Genomic DNA, 15485 nt, shown 5'->3' with positions numbered 1-15485 from the left:
TCGAGATCATCCCATATAGGTATCTATCTAACCTGCTCTTAAAAAATTTCCAGTGATGGAGATTCCACAACCTTCTTAGGTAATTTATTCCAGTGTTTAGGAGACACTTCCTAACTGTCACAGTGGTTAATGTCCAACCTGAATCTCCCTTGCTCCAGTTTAAGCCCATTTCTCCTTGTCTCCTGGCTATTGAGTTTCATCCTTTGGCTTGCAGATGTGAAGACATTTTTCAAAGCCTTGAAATTAATGCTTGTGAACAGTGCTGCTCTGACAGCTTTGCAGAATAAACGCAATATGCTGAGTGGCAGGAATCCAAAATTTTACCCCCTTGGGCCCCTAACTAATTAATAAATGTATTTTTTTCTGGAGTGAATTCATACAGAGTAAAAATAGCAATTCCCTCTTGATGACCATTTGTTCCTTGGCTCTTTTGTGCAGTTAAAACTGTATGCAATTTTTGATGGCCCACTTGCAGCTGCTGCAAGTGTAAGTCATCTCTGCCACTGAGGTTCCTTATTCGAGTGTGAAGACTGACTATTTAAATGTGTGGAATTATTAGATTCCCACTAAACTGCATTGAGAATAAGATATTATCTCTGCTGTGGAGTAATAATGGATCTATAGGTGGCTAGTGCGGTAAGATTTTCCTGTGAATGATGATATATTTTTAGGAGAAGATTAGTTCATCATTTTAGTCATATTTTTTCTAACTGTAATGATGCAACATCAGACTGTGGTATCCTAGAAGAGTCATCTGTTTTGGGATACATTTCTAACAACCAGTGACATTTAAGGGATTATTGTAATTATTTCTGAGCTGTTATATTTGCAGCTACTGTATGTAGTATGGGAATAGACAGAACAATGTATGTATTATGAACAGATTGCTAGTGTTGATTCATTCCCAAAAATGAGGGAATAAGTTGAGGTGCACAGAAGAGTACAGTTGTAATTGATAGCTTACAAACCTAAAGAAATTAGGCACCTGAGTTTCATAGGTGCTAAGTACTTAGGAATTGTTTGCTCAGCACTTTGGGAACCAAGGGGCTATTTACTTAGTCATGTTACTTCTAATAATCTAATTTTAAAGACCAGATTTTGAACTCTGATTGTAATACATTCAGCTCTTGCTCCAATTGATGTGAAGTTAATCTCTTCTTACTGTATGTAACTAATGTATCAGTCTATTAAAATACATGGCATCTATAATACAGCTAAGAGTGGAACTTGGACGTGTCATGCAACTGAAATCCCTTATCTATTTCACAGGTGAATCTAAAGAGTGGAGTCCCTCCCGACAGCAATAATGAGACCTGTACTGCAGGAGCTGGCTCTTTGTTGGTGGAGTTTGGCATTCTTAGCCGGTTGCTTGGGGATTCTACGTTTGAGTGGGTGGCGCGGCGAGCTGTTAAAGCACTGTGGAGTCTTAGGAGCAATGACACTGGACTGTTAGGTAGTCTCTGCTCCCATGTGCTTTGCAGATGTCTTAATCGCTTTATTCAGAGAACAGGCTGTTAACTGTCTTGTTTCCCATCCTTCTATTTTTAGATACCCAATTTCCTTCACAGATTCCAGTGGATAAAAGGCAGCACTTATCTTCTATCTGACTTTGATATTGTGCTCTCCATATATGTGCTTGTTATCTAGTGGTGGTGATCTGTGGATGTACAGGGAAAGTGTCAGAGATTCAAGACACAAACCCTGGAAGGCTGGATTTTTTTTCCAAAAAGCACATAAATGTGAAATAAATTTGACTGTGGCACAAACTGGAAGTTCCTATTAACATAAATTAAAATGGCATGTGAGTAAAGGCTGCAGGACAGGACCTTTAAGTCTTTGAATAACTGCATGAAAGTATTATGCTTAATGGTTAGTTCCTCAAGTTAACAAACATTAATTTTTGATAGTACTTTTTCCTTTGTTATTTTGGAACTTGAACATGGTGCAGGTCAGAAACTGGAACTTCAAAAATGAGTTGTCTCCAGTGCTTCAAGTAAAATATGCATAAAGAAGTGTCATAGACCTAAATTTTTGTCTTTCTGTCTCTCTGAAGGAAACGTTGTGAATATCCAAACTGGCCATTGGGTTGGAAAGCAGAGTGGTTTAGGAGCTGGTTTGGATTCATTCTATGAGTATCTGTTGAAGTCATACATCCTTTTTGGAGAAAAGGAAGACCTAGAGATGTTCAATGATGCATATCGAAGTATTCAGAACTACCTAAGAAGAGGGTATGTTTCCCATGGGTATAATTTTCTTAAAATTACAAATGGTCAAGTGCTGGGTGATAAGTTGTATTAGTATGGGCTGTTGCCTTTGAAGAAGCTGTGCTGTTGAAGACCATTTTTCCTAGATGATATTACTTTGTCATTGTCATTTAAAATTTGTTTGACATTTGTGCCAGTAGAACTCTTTTAGGAAGAGTTGATGGAGAAGAGGAGAGAAGAAATGGTAAATCACTGTGCAGTTAAACCAGTACTTACTACTTGAGAGAGCAGTAAAGCAAAGACCATCGGAGATGAAGGGCAGAGTTGTGAAGTGGGTGGGGGTGGTGTATGTTTTTCTCTTTCTCTCATTCAGTCATATAATATTTTAATTTAGGGTCCAATCTTGCTCTGTTGTATCAGTTATAAAGCTTCCACTTATGTCAGTGAGCATAGAATCAGGCCCTGAATTTATATAATTAGTGAATATTATTTGAGAATAGGAAAATGGGAATAATGAGGTATGATAACATAGGCACAAAAATACAGCACTGCCACATATGACATTTACTGTTTCTGTGGTAGTTGTAAGTTGTGTCAACATTGTAAGAGTTTAGCACTGCTGTGTCTTATGCTCTCCTGAAAATGAAATATTCATGTGTTCTGGTTGCTATGCAGACGAGAAGCTTGTAATGAAGGTGAAGGAGATCCTCCTCTCTATGTTAATGTAAATATGTTCAGTGGGCAGCTGATGAACACCTGGATTGACTCTCTGCAAGCTTTTTTTCCTGGGCTGCAGGTCAGTCTTTTGGAGACTAGGTAGTACGATGAGCTCATTTAGTTGAGATATTTTCTTCTAATGCTAGTTCTGGCCATAAGTGAGAGTCTGAGCAGTTCATGGAGCCCCCTTCATACCCAGCAACCTGTTCGGCAGCTGACTGCCTGCAAAGGAGAGGGTGAGCCAGGATAACTGCCCAAGACTGAACCCCGTCAGTAAGCGTCCACCTTACTAGACTTACATTAATCCTTAGTTATCGAAAATGATTTCTGATCCTAATCCTCCCAGTTAGGGATCTGTAATGTGGTGATATGAGCTTCCTCAAGCCAGTGTTTCTGGTGTAAATGAAGTAACAGTGTTACTCTGCCTTGATTTGGGTCTCTGCCTTCTTGAGACGTACCTGGGAATCCAGTGCAGTGGTTGGGATGAGAAGTGAATTCAGTATCTTTTGCATTTTGCTGCATAGTATGCAGATAGGGTTTCTTATATACACAAATTTATAACTGTTGTTTATGTCTAGGTTTTAATAGGAGATGTGGAAGATGCTATTTGTCTCCATGCTTTCTATTATGCCATATGGAAACGATATGGAGCTCTTCCAGAGAGGTACAACTGGCAGTTACAGGCACCAGATGTCCTTTTCTATCCACTGAGGCCAGAATTGGTGGAATCTACATATCTTCTTTACCAGGTGTTTTGCATTTTTTGAGAATAAGGCCTATAGAAATGTTTTGGTTTCAGAATGCACCTCTGCTTTTCCTATTATATATATATATATATTGCCTTGCTGCCAAAATTTCATTTCAGTCCCATCAAAAATATTGTATATAGAAAATCTCCCTAGCTGTATTCTGGACTTGTAATGCTGCTTGTTTTGAGAAGGAGCTTTCATCTCTCACATTCAAAATGTCGTCTTTCAGATGACATACACAGTAGGTCCTTGAACAAATACTTATAGCACAGAGTTAATATTTTAATTTGGTGTGGCAGCTATTACAAGGCAAACAATCTGTGCAAGGGCATATAACTACTTCTCTTTTCACATTGGCCCTGTCACAGTTCTGTCATTACAAATGCAGTGAGCAAACTTAAACCAATGGCTTCTCTCTGTTAGAAAACCAATGAAGAATACTAATATTTTTTTCTTGCAGAAGGCAGGCCCAACATGACCTTTTGCTTGTCATGTTGTGAAAAGCCCCAGGAAACAATAGGAACACTACTTTAGTCTGTAAGAATGTCTGTCTTGAGAATATGCTCCTGTATGCTTTATTGCTCCAATAGATCCCTGCAATAATAAACACCATCTTGACAATATTTTGAACTCACTTTTTTTTTTCCTCCCTCTGCCTAGGCCACAAAGAATCCTTTTTACCTTCATGTAGGCATGGATATTCTTCAGAGTTTGGAAAAATACACAAAAGTCAAGTCAGTTTTCAAAGTCCTTCTTTCTTTTGTCAGTGTATATTTGTTAAACTGTAAATTATCTGAAAATGTAAAGAGATGATATATGTTTTTAGAAAGATGACGGAAAGAGTGTTACACTTAGAAATAGTAAATTGGGGAAGTTTCTGATTTGAGTCAGCATAGATGTGATGTACCCAGTCTTCAAGTAGAAATCTGCATCCTCTGGTGGGAGGAAAGTGTTTTCTTTTGAATTATTTTTAATTTTTTTTAAACAAAAGATCCTTTTGGTAATGCATCCTTTGTGTCTTGATAACCCTTTCGTGAGATTTGGTCCCGTTTATGGCAGAGAGAGGAAACTAACATGTTTAAGTTCTGTTAAGAGGAACATTCCTAACCTCAGACCAATCTCTAATTTAAGCTTGGACTTAATCAGAATGTAGGGGTTCTCTGGTCTAGTATTTTGGTTCAAGACTATCTACTTGTCAAAACAATAGGTACCCTAAAATGGTAATATTGATGTTAACATATGGCCTTCTGTTTTATTTAGTACCTATTACTGCAGGGCTCATGCAGGAAATTTCAAGTAATATGGTTTTAGACCTCTCTGTTAAAATATAAAACATTGTGAAATGCAGCTTCTCCTGCATTGCTCACTGACCCTGGATTATCTTTTATTTTAATATTTTTGCATGTAATTTATTACTTTCAGAAAGTCCTCTAACCACTAAATATTTGTTCAAATATTTTGAAATGTAACTGCACAATAGCAGTAAGCTGCATAATAACCGCCCTTTGTGTATTCTTTATGATACCCCAAGTTGTGATAAGGAAGACCAAGAGACTGTCTCTGAAGATAAGGGAAGCCCTCCTTAGTTTACCAGAGAAGTTGTTAAACTGCGAAGTCATAGATCAGGACTTTGTATTGCCATTCTGTGACCAACCTGGAGTCTTCCTCCAAGTATATTATAGCACATTGATTATTCTGTTATATGTTTTTAGTTTTTCTTTTTTTGGGGGGGGGAGGTGGTGGGGAGTGTTTTAACAAAACTTCTCTCTGTTCACAAATGCCTATAGTGCTAAACACATCTTTTTAAAGGGGTGAGATTCCTCATTTTGTTTTAATTTTAACGTCAGCCAATGTTTGACATTTGAACTAAGTGAAACCAAGATTATATGTTGTTGTTAAATATCAAATGAGGGTAAAATAACACCAAACTAAATTTAATTTTAGATGTGGCTATGCGACATTGCATCATGTCATAGAAAAGTCGAAAGAAGACCGGATGGAGAGCTTCTTTCTGAGTGAAACATGTAAATATTTGTATCTGGTATGTATTTGTCTATCACCAGCATCAGAAAAACTTGGAAGCTTCCTTGTATGGACTACAGGCAAACAGCAATAATAATCATAGACATTTAGGGCTGGTAGAGCCCTGAGGAAGTCTTGAAACCTTGACTCCCTCTCTCCACTTGAGGGAGGATTAAGTATGCATAGATCATCCCTGACAGGTGGTTGTCTAACTGGTTCCTGAGAGTGTCTAAGTGACTCTGTTGGGTGGGAAGGGAGAGGCTGTCTGTCACAGTGCTTCATGTTGTGAACTTCTGAATTTCTCAAAAAAACCTTTAGTCTGTATACTTAATGTAAGCACCTATTTAGTGCAAAGTAAATGCATTATGACTACTTGTAGTGAGTAATCATAACTACTACCAATTTTTCTGTTCTTTTTAGAATTACAATCAAAAAGCCCCCAAAATTATAGTTTTTTTTATTTTGATAGTTTGTGCCACTGATCACAAAAAATCAGACAAGCTTGTTTGGTGTCATGTTGAATTATTTCACGTGCATTTGATGAATGTTGTGATAACAAACATGAATTTCTTTAGATGGATAGCTTTACGCTTTTTCTTCTGCCTCTCGTTTAGTTATTTGATGAAGAGAATCCAGTGCACAAATCTGGAAATAAATATATGTTTACTACTGAGGGACACATTGTGTCTCTGGATAAACGTTTTCGTGATTCACTATGGCAAGATACCTTCCGTGAAGAAGAGGAACGGAGTGCAGAAAAAATAAAGCATAATGAATTAAAAGCCATGAACTCCAGTTCTAATGTAAGCAGCATATAAAGTGTGTCTGGCTGTGTGATTGGTGGAATATTATACCTTGACAGATTGGAAGAGGAAAGCAACTTTTTAACTAATGGATGCTATACTCAGATATTTTTGGAAAGTCAGGTTTATATTTTTAAATAAGAATTGATCTGGATGGCTTGGAATACAAGTATTGGCACAACCTGTCAGGTCCCTTGCTCCAACTGGCCTTTTTCTCTTAGTAACCGGAAATACAGTAAACCCTTGAGAGATGCACAACCGAATTGCAGGTGTCTCAGGTTAACGTAACTGCCGCTCCTAACAGGAGTGGCAGCTGCAAGTCAGGCTGCTGTCCCTACAGGAGTGGGGAAGCTGCTCCTGTTAGGGGCAGCAGCCTGACTCTTGGCTGTTGCCCCTGACAGGAGCAGTTTCCTGGTCCCCAGAGTGGTGGAAAGCTGGGAACTAGGTGCGAGCCAGGCTGTTGCCTGGTTCCCCTCTCCCAGCCACTTGCAGGACCTGGGAAACTGACCAGCTCATGGCTGGTCAGTTTCTTGGATCCCCTTAAGCCGGGGAGAGCTGTTTCCTGGGTTCCCAGCTCCCAGGCACTCCAGGAGCCAGGAAACTGACCAGCCCAAGTGAGCTGGTGATAGCCTGGTTCCCGTCCCCTCGCGCCTTATGTGAAAATTTGAGTTACCCGGGGATTGGAGGAACACAGCCCCCATGTAACTCGAGGGTTTATTGTAATTGTCATTGATTGATTGGTAGTCTCTGTGTACAGAGTAAATTGGCACCCTCCATTTATTTCCTAGAGGTTAGCTTGATGCAGTGAATAACTACCAGCCCAATTTCAGACTCTGACTTTAAGTCAGAAGGGGACCATCATGATCACCTAGTCTGGTCTCCTGCACGTTACGGGCCATGGACATGATCCACCTTATCCTGTAATAGACCCAAATCATGATTTTAAATACTTCAAATGGTGAATTCTCTAACTCGCTCTAGTTACTTTCAGGTGCCCTATGCTGCACCATATGGTGCTAAGCTCTACACAGTGCCTGAGTGTGTGATGCTGCATTACAGAGAATGTACATGGTTTATTCAGGGTTTTGAATTATTAAAATGATGTGTTGCTTTGTTCACAGTGCAATAAGGTTCCTGATGAGAGAAGGTACTGGTTGCCACTGAAGAGTATTTACATGAGACAGATTGATCAAATGGTGGGTTTGATCTGAATTTGTTCTCCTGAGTAGTAATGTTTCACAATATGCAAAAAGCAACGTGGACTTGGATTCTGAGACCAACATCTACAACTGCATGCCTGTGATGCATCCTTACCTACACTGAGTCACTTAAACAGCCACTGAGTTTCTTAAAGATTTGACAATAAACTGAGAGAGAGATTTAATTGTCTTCTGAAGTGAGAGGTAGTAAAGCAGCAGGAATTTGAAATACCATTTGAGCAGAGTTCTAGCCTGATAAAATTTCACACAGCAAAGCTCGTATTACAAATGAAGTCTGGATAATCTTGGAGTACATATTTATATATATTTTTTTTTTTAAAAAAGGCATTCGGGATGTTCCATGACAGTCATTTTGCTACCTTTTTGTAGCTGTATTGTAAATGATACTTTTGGATGAAAATTAGAATCAAAGTTGAAAATGCTTTTGTGGAGAGGAAAGGGAATGTGCAATTTTATCACCAAATTTAATCATTTGGGTTGTTCTGACTAGCAATAACAATGCTCTTTGTTCCTCAGGTAAAAACACATTTTAATGGGTTTTGGTTGAAAGAAAGTTTGGTTTATAATAACAGCTTTAAGAGGCATCTCATAGTCATGAAAGAAAAGTTCTTAGTACAATCATGAGATATTTTAACAGTGTTCTAACATGAATTTTGCTTTCACAAAACATACTAGTTATAGTAACCAGTAATTGAAGAACAAGGTGCCTTTGTAGGGGAAATGCACAAACTATTCTGAAGTATCTGAGCTCCTCACCTTGTATTTCTTAGCTGAACATGTGGTCAAAATATTCTGTTTTTGTCATGTACTGATGTAATTAATTTTAACAGAGAGATTGTGAAGAAGTACAAAGTTAGCAAGAATATAATTCCTTTATTTTCATATTATTGGCTAGTGCTCTTGGGATTAGTGCCTTAATAAGCTTACCTTCACTCATAGGGGGGAGGGAGGAACCTGTGCTGTTCTTTGAGTGGGAATATATTTTTGTTAAATGGAATTGGTTACTGTTGGAGTGCCTTGATCATACAATTTTGAGTCCCAAAGAAACTCAAGTTGTTATTTTTAACTACTGGGAGGATGTTGCCTATTACGCATATCCCAAAGAAAGTTGGAATCTTCATATTTTTTTTTCCCCTGTGATCTCAGTCTTGCCCTGTGAAAGTCCCTTTTTGCGTGTCTGATCAGTAGTGGATTTAAAAAAAAAAACAACCTTTAACTGAGACAGAAACATACCTTATTTTAAAGGTTACTATTTCAGTGCTTCTCATCACTTAAACCTGTTTTAAATTCTTTTAGACTGAAGTTCAAATGTATTCAGCTAATATATTTTTAGTTTTAATTAAAAATAGAAAACATGCATAGGAATTTCAGCGTAATAGAGCCAAATGTAGAGTGTGTATATGTATTTAATGTGTGTGTGTATATAAATATACACACACAGATCATCTTAGTGTTATGACAGAAATCCAGTGCTGCTTAAGCCATATGTTGCTTTCATAAAACATTTCTAACAAACATGATTAAGTACGTGTATATGAGGCAAATGCTTAATTTAATATACAGATGCATCTCAGGGACCTTCAAGTAGACTTTTTCTGTTCTCGCTAACAGATATAATATATACTCAAGGAACAAAATCTTGTCTTGTCTTGTTTTACGTGGTAACTTTTGAGGATGGGAGAAGGCGGCATGTTTTTATGACAAACAGCAGATGTAAAGTTCTCTGTCTCTCTCTCTCTCTCACACACACAGAGAGAGAGAGCGAGAGAGAGAGAGAGAGAGAGAGAGAGAGGTTCTGGTGCCTTTTTGATGTTAGATGTATCCTGAACTGCAAAATATTTTTTTTCTTACTTACATTTCAAAACCATCACTAGAACATTTTGTTTCATAGTCACTTCAGTGCCTATTTTAAAGCAAAGCTTGCTTCCGAGATGTTATGATCCAAAGATATATTATGGCAATATAGGTAATGTATTCTTAACTGGGGATGCTAGTTAGCCTCTGTTGCTACTTTAGGTGCAAAAGTTGTATAGGGAAGAAGCGTATTCTCCCTGCCAAGTAAAGTATAAAGCAAAAATATCTTGGCATTCCAAAATACTGCTTCCTGGGCCAGACCTCTTACTAGCTGGTGATTTGAAGTGAAAACCTTTATTAAGGTTAGTAATGTGAAGGGAAATCTACATATAGAACCCTCCAAAACTTGCAATTCACAGTTAATTCTAAGCCAATTAGTTCATGCCAACAGGTGTCCTGCTGACAGTAAAATCTTCTTGACCCGCAGTTGAGCTCTTTGATTATGCGTTGTATGCCTTGCTACTTTCCATAGTGTGTGTTCTTCTGAAAAAAAAATTGGGCTGAAGTGCAAATTCCAGCTGGAGGCTAAGTAACGGGAATATGTTAGATTTGAATAATTGTCAAAAGAGCAGTGTATTTAACTAGGCTGTTCAATTTCATTTTTTCCTCAAGTTTTTGACCCTAGGATTACATTTTTTATGTGGATTGCCAAAATTAGACTGATGTTCTTTAGTTGTGGAATGGGTACAATATGAGCAATGCAGGCTCCTTTGTTCTGTCCAGTTGGTGTGATTCAGCCTTGTGTTGGATGGATCAATCACACCTAGCACTGAGGATTTGACTCTCCATGTTCTTTCAGTGTTTGGTGTGTCAGATTACTACCCAGGATGCCATTTGGATTGTAGTCACCCATTTCCAAAAACAGGGCTAAAATCACCAATTTTACTTTTCATAATCACCTAACAGCAATCATCCCATGGTTATAAACTCAAGTGCTAGAGTATGGCATTTAATCTGGTGGCCTGAAGGTGAAAAACATCGTTTCCTCAAACAATTCAATTTTCCCCCTCCTTCCCCCTTTTTTTGAAAAGGGTTTTTGTAATAAAACATGACAAAACACAGAGCGCATCTTATGTTTGTTGCACTAGTGTGAAAATCTGTTTTAAACAAAGTATTAGAGCCAAGTTGAAAACACTGCTAGGATAACTTGCTGATATTTACAATGTTGTACTTCAGTGTAATGTGCAATATAATTTTTCTAATTAAAATTTCATTGTACATATGTTTAATTGTCAAATGTATTTAACTGGGGGAGGGGAAATACTTTTAAAAGGACCAAATGTTCTTTTATAAATGTCCTAAGAAATTTTGTCAAAATGGCTTGGTTAGATTTTTACAAATGTATTAAAAGGCTGTCTTTAACCTTTCTTTGTTTTGTTTTTTTCCCTCTTCCTTTGAAGCAGTAGGGGACTATAAAAGTTATTAACATTGTAATTTTGGGAGTCCCATGGTGCAGTTGCAGATTACACAGCTTCATTCCTTTCATGGACTCTGTATTCTGCATAATTCACCTCCACCTGGCTGACTTTTTCACAAGTCTGTCTTAGTTGCTGGCTGAGAAGGCTGGACTAGGTTATGAAGTGGGACTTTTTGATAATGTATGAAGCCCGAGTTTCCCCTGCTTGCAAGGCTCCACAAGCAGCAGGGAGGGAAGTAGGAAAAAGACTATTTGTTCTCATGACAAGCTGAGACATAGGTGTGAATGTTGACTAGTTGTCTGAGTTTGAACGTTTCTTTGATATAAGGTAGGTCTCAGCCAGTCTATTTTCAGTGGTGAATCTAAGAAGACAGTGGCAAGTCCAGTCAGCAGGGCACTGGGTGTTAGTTGCTAAATGTTAGAGGTCTAAAGAAAAAGAGGTCAGGTGGGGGCATAAGAGTTGGCTGTAGGAGTGTCTTGGACTGTGCTTTAACCTTCCTTTCTCTGTGCTAGCCAAAGGATTTCCTAGGCTGTGTTCCAGTGAACTAATAAACCTGACAGTTTTGATAATGCTGTTTGAGTGTCCTCACAAATGCTTGGTGTGATACATTAATTCCTTAAATGTGTACAAGACTACCAGGTGTCTGTCTCAGCAGAGCAGAGCAGGAGTGCTTCAGCCCCAGAGGTTCACTAGAGAACATTGAGGTCACAGGCTTTACCCAGTGCACGAAGAACATAAGGCCACTTGGGCTGGGGTCTGGCATATTGAAGGGTTTTTTTCTGGAGACAGTTAGAAAACAGCAGGTGTAGCACTTGTGTGGATCTGTGACCCCAGTAAAATCAGTATATTTGTAGTGAAAGCCCTCAGAATGAGAGAGCTATAGCTCATCTTACACCCTTCTGTGATAGCAGTGGCATCCTCTTGGACAATAGGAACAAGGCGAAGTACAGAACAGGTATTTCAGCCAGCACCAGCGATGGGGAAATTGAAAAGCCTGTAGTTCTCGTATAGTACTGTGGGAAAATTGAGGCAGTGTTTTCCCTATATTCGTGTAGTTTCTCTTGGCTTGTCAGGTGTCTGAAATAGTGTTACCAGCAATAGCCTCTCAAGCACAAAACTGGTGACAATGTATTCTTCTTGTCCCACATGGGCTTCATGTTGCATGAGGAGAACAAGTTTAAGGAATTTTCATCTGGTGTAAACTTGACCAGCAAAGAAAGTTGGATTAATCTGCTATGAAACTACAGCTATCTTATCCTAGGCCTGAGTTCTGCCCTCAGGCAGCCAAAGAGCCTCCTGTCATTCTGGCTTTTTTACCAAGATGAGCATAGTGAGGCCTGGGATTTTCTGCGGAAAAGGAGTGGCTTAAACCAAAGCTTGTAACTTACATTTGTTTATGGGAAAAGATATTTTCAGCCTGTCCTTTCTTGCCTTTTCCCCCCGTCTCATACCTTGCTTCCACTGCTTTGTTGTGCTCCCATTCTCTACCTCTTGCCTCACTTTTCTATCATTTGCTAGTGTTGGGTCCCAGCATAAAACTACAGTAAGGGATCTTCTATATCCTACATTGCTATTGTTCTCATTAGCTTCAGGCCATTCAGGAAGTGCATTTTTCTTACCCTGCTCAGCAAGTATTTTCTTGCTTATGTGCTCCCTGCAGCAGGCTGTTACTGAAGGTGTGGAATTGCTCCCACGCATTACACCTGGAAGGAAGAGGATGAATGCAAGTGAATATAATTTCTGGGGTGATGCTGTTTTCTTCCTACTTGTGGTGGAGGGGAAAAATAGCCAGTCCCTGACCACAAAACTGCACCCTATCCTACAAGACAGTGACCAGTTGTAATGATCTCTGTATTTATGACCTCCAGGCTTTTCATCATTCATCTAGGCCAGGGGTGGGCAATAACTTTTTTTCTGGGCAGGCCTCTCCAAGAATTTGATGAATGGTCAAGGGCTGCACTCTTTGGTGATATCAATGGAGGAAGTGGGGGGTGGTGTTTCTGAGATTCAAGTTGGGTGCAGAATGGAGCTCTGGGTTGGCAATAGGTGAGTAGGTGGAGATGTGGGATCTGGGAGGGGGTCTGGTGAAGGAGGGACTTAAGACCCAGGGTGGGGAGTTGGGGTGCAGGAGGGTATGTAGGGTCCAGGAGGGAATATGGATGCAGGAGAGGATTCTGACTTGGAGGAGGACTGTAGAATGGGGTGCAGGGTCTGGGAGGGAGTTGTGATGTGGGGCAGGGTTTTAGAGGTGCAGGAAGGTTTGGGGGGCATGAGTTTAGGAGCAGGGGTGCGAGAGGTCTTGGGTTATGACTTTGGGCAGGGAGGAGCTGGGGTGCCAGGTGCAGGCTCTGTGAGGGAGGGGCTTACCTCTGTGGCTCCTGGCTCATACCCCAGCAGGTCCCTCAGGCAGGCTCTCTGCCTTCCATGCCCCCATATGCTGCTCAAAATGCCCAACTCCAAGGGCCATGCACTTCTGTGAGTGTTGGGGTGGGGAGTACTTGCACGCTGCCGCAAGCATGGCCCAGTCAGCTCTCATGGGCTGAATTCCAGCCCGTGGCAGCTATGAGATTGTCCTGGGGGCAGGGGCAGTACATGAAGGTTCTCTCATCTCCTCCCAGGGTGCCCAGAACACATGTTCCTTGCAGCCTGCTGCTTTGAGGGGCATGTGGGGGGCCCTAGGCTCCTACTGGGCTATGGGCTGGATATGGCCTGAGGGTGTATTTCACCCTCACCTGATCCTGGCCTAAAACTGGGCAAACTGAAAAAGCTCTAGCAGCCCATGTACTTAGCAAGACAGACTGCTATTCCCTTTCTCCCTGCCATTCTGCTTTCTGTGCTCTCTACTGCGAAGAGTCCAGTTCCATGTCTGTCTGATATTCAAAGCCTCCCTGGGTTTCATTCAGCTTCCTGGAAAGAATGTCCTAATGTTTCACAGTGCTGACCTTCTGCTGGAGCCATGAGACTCAACACTGGGACTCCTGGCAGAGCAAGTGAGACAGGATTTTCTCAGGGGCTGATTCACACTATGGAACTTGCTTCTGCAAGAGCCAAAAACAGCCAGGTCTTTTTGTAGCTGTCAAGCCTTAAGATAAAACCTATTTCTATGATGTAGCGTTCCATCAATTCCTATATTCACCCCCTCAACCCAGCAAGTCACTGCCGGGGGAGACTTATTCCAGCATCCTAAAACCACTGAAAATGTTGGTGGGGGGCCAGTTGCTAGAGGCATGCGGGGGGGTTCCAGTGGGGGGCTTCCCCCCCAGCGGCGGCAGCAGCAGCAGCAGCAGCAGCAAGCCCATGACTAGCATAGCCATGGGGGGAGACTCCCCCTCCCCGCCCAGTGGCAACAAGCGCCACTAGTCCTTGCTAGGGTGGTGGGGGGGCAGTTGCAGTAGTCCCTCCAACTATCTTAGCTCCTGGGGGAGACTTCCCCCTGGTGGCTGCAAGCCCCACTGGTCCCATGGTAGGGCCATGAGGAGGTGTAGTGGTGCCACAGTTGAAGTGGTCCCCCTGGAATATCTTAGCCACCGAGGAAGATTCACCTCAGTGGCTGCAAGCCCCCAATTATCTTAGCTGCTGAGGGATAATTTGCCCTGGGGGCTGCAAGTCCCTGAAATTCTTTCCTTCCTTTGGAGCCCTAAACATGCACAAGCTAAGACATGGTGTTGCCTGGCAACATGGTCACCACCAAACAGCAGGCACATCCTTTCATGGGGTTGGGGCTACCTGCGTGTTGTGGCTGAGCACAGAAAAGACTCCGACTACTTGGTGCCTGTAAGGGAAAGAGGGGAGGTTCGTGCACAAATGCAAGTTGCTGAGAAGAAGTTTTTCAGTGTTTTATGCAACAACGACCCCCACAACAGCCTTGTTGCCATGTGGGTGGCTGGGCAGCAGCTGGAGCCAGCCAGCACAGAAAAAAGTAACAAGTGTAGAGACAGAACCACGAACTCCCTGAAGCAGCTATTTGTAGTGGGTACATGGGCTCACAGCACTAACTGCAAAATAAGAAAGACATTTCTCAGGTTCTAATACAAACATGAGCCCACAGCCACAGGCTCCCACTTTCAAATTCATGGTCTTCCTGTTACCTAATTCTGGCGGACTTGGAGAGCAGTGGTCAGACTGGAGCTGAGGTGCATTCTGGGTTACATATGGGACACGTCTGGAGGCGAAGGAATTTGATTTTAAGATGTGGTGCTTCCATACTGGCCTTTAATTGAACTTTTGAATTTGAGCTTGATGCTATACCCATCAGGTAACGGTGATACTGTAATCGCAATATTAGTGCTTCCTAAATTGGTAATATTGAGCTAACTGCCTTAAATTCAAATTTATCTCGTAGTGTAGACCAGCTTTTGATAGGAAAACAAGTCTTGTGGGTTAGGGAGAAGCAGTAGATGTGGTATACTTAGACTTCTGTACAGTCTTACATGACCTTAAGGAAATACAATTGAGATGGAGCTTCTCTAAATTAGGTACATAACTAGTTAGCTAACTC

The 15485-nt window shown here is 41.0% G+C and overlaps 1 protein-coding gene across 2 annotated transcripts in view; it reads left to right on the top strand.

The window, feature by feature from the left end:
- EDEM1 (ER degradation enhancing alpha-mannosidase like protein 1) overlaps positions 1-10930 on the top strand; it is a 36380-nt gene extending 25450 nt beyond the window's left edge. For both annotated transcript variants that reach the window (XM_075005223.1, XM_075005224.1), the window contains exons 5-12: positions 1270-1453; positions 2054-2228; positions 2880-3000; positions 3500-3670; positions 4331-4404; positions 5615-5711; positions 6307-6495; positions 7617-10930. In XM_075005223.1, the coding sequence (XP_074861324.1) occupies positions 1270-1453; positions 2054-2228; positions 2880-3000; positions 3500-3670; positions 4331-4404; positions 5615-5711; positions 6307-6495; positions 7617-7706 (1101 nt within the window). In that variant the 3' untranslated portion in view covers positions 7707-10930. The remainder of the gene's footprint in view (positions 1-1269; positions 1454-2053; positions 2229-2879; positions 3001-3499; positions 3671-4330; positions 4405-5614; positions 5712-6306; positions 6496-7616) is intronic.
- The last annotated feature ends 4555 nt before the right edge of the window (positions 10931-15485 follow it).

The sequence above is a fragment of the Carettochelys insculpta genome, chromosome 11 (assembly GCF_033958435.1).
Source record: "Carettochelys insculpta isolate YL-2023 chromosome 11, ASM3395843v1, whole genome shotgun sequence".
Taxonomy (NCBI): Eukaryota; Metazoa; Chordata; order Testudines; family Carettochelyidae; genus Carettochelys; species Carettochelys insculpta.
This window is presented reverse-complemented; position numbering and strand designations above follow the sequence as displayed.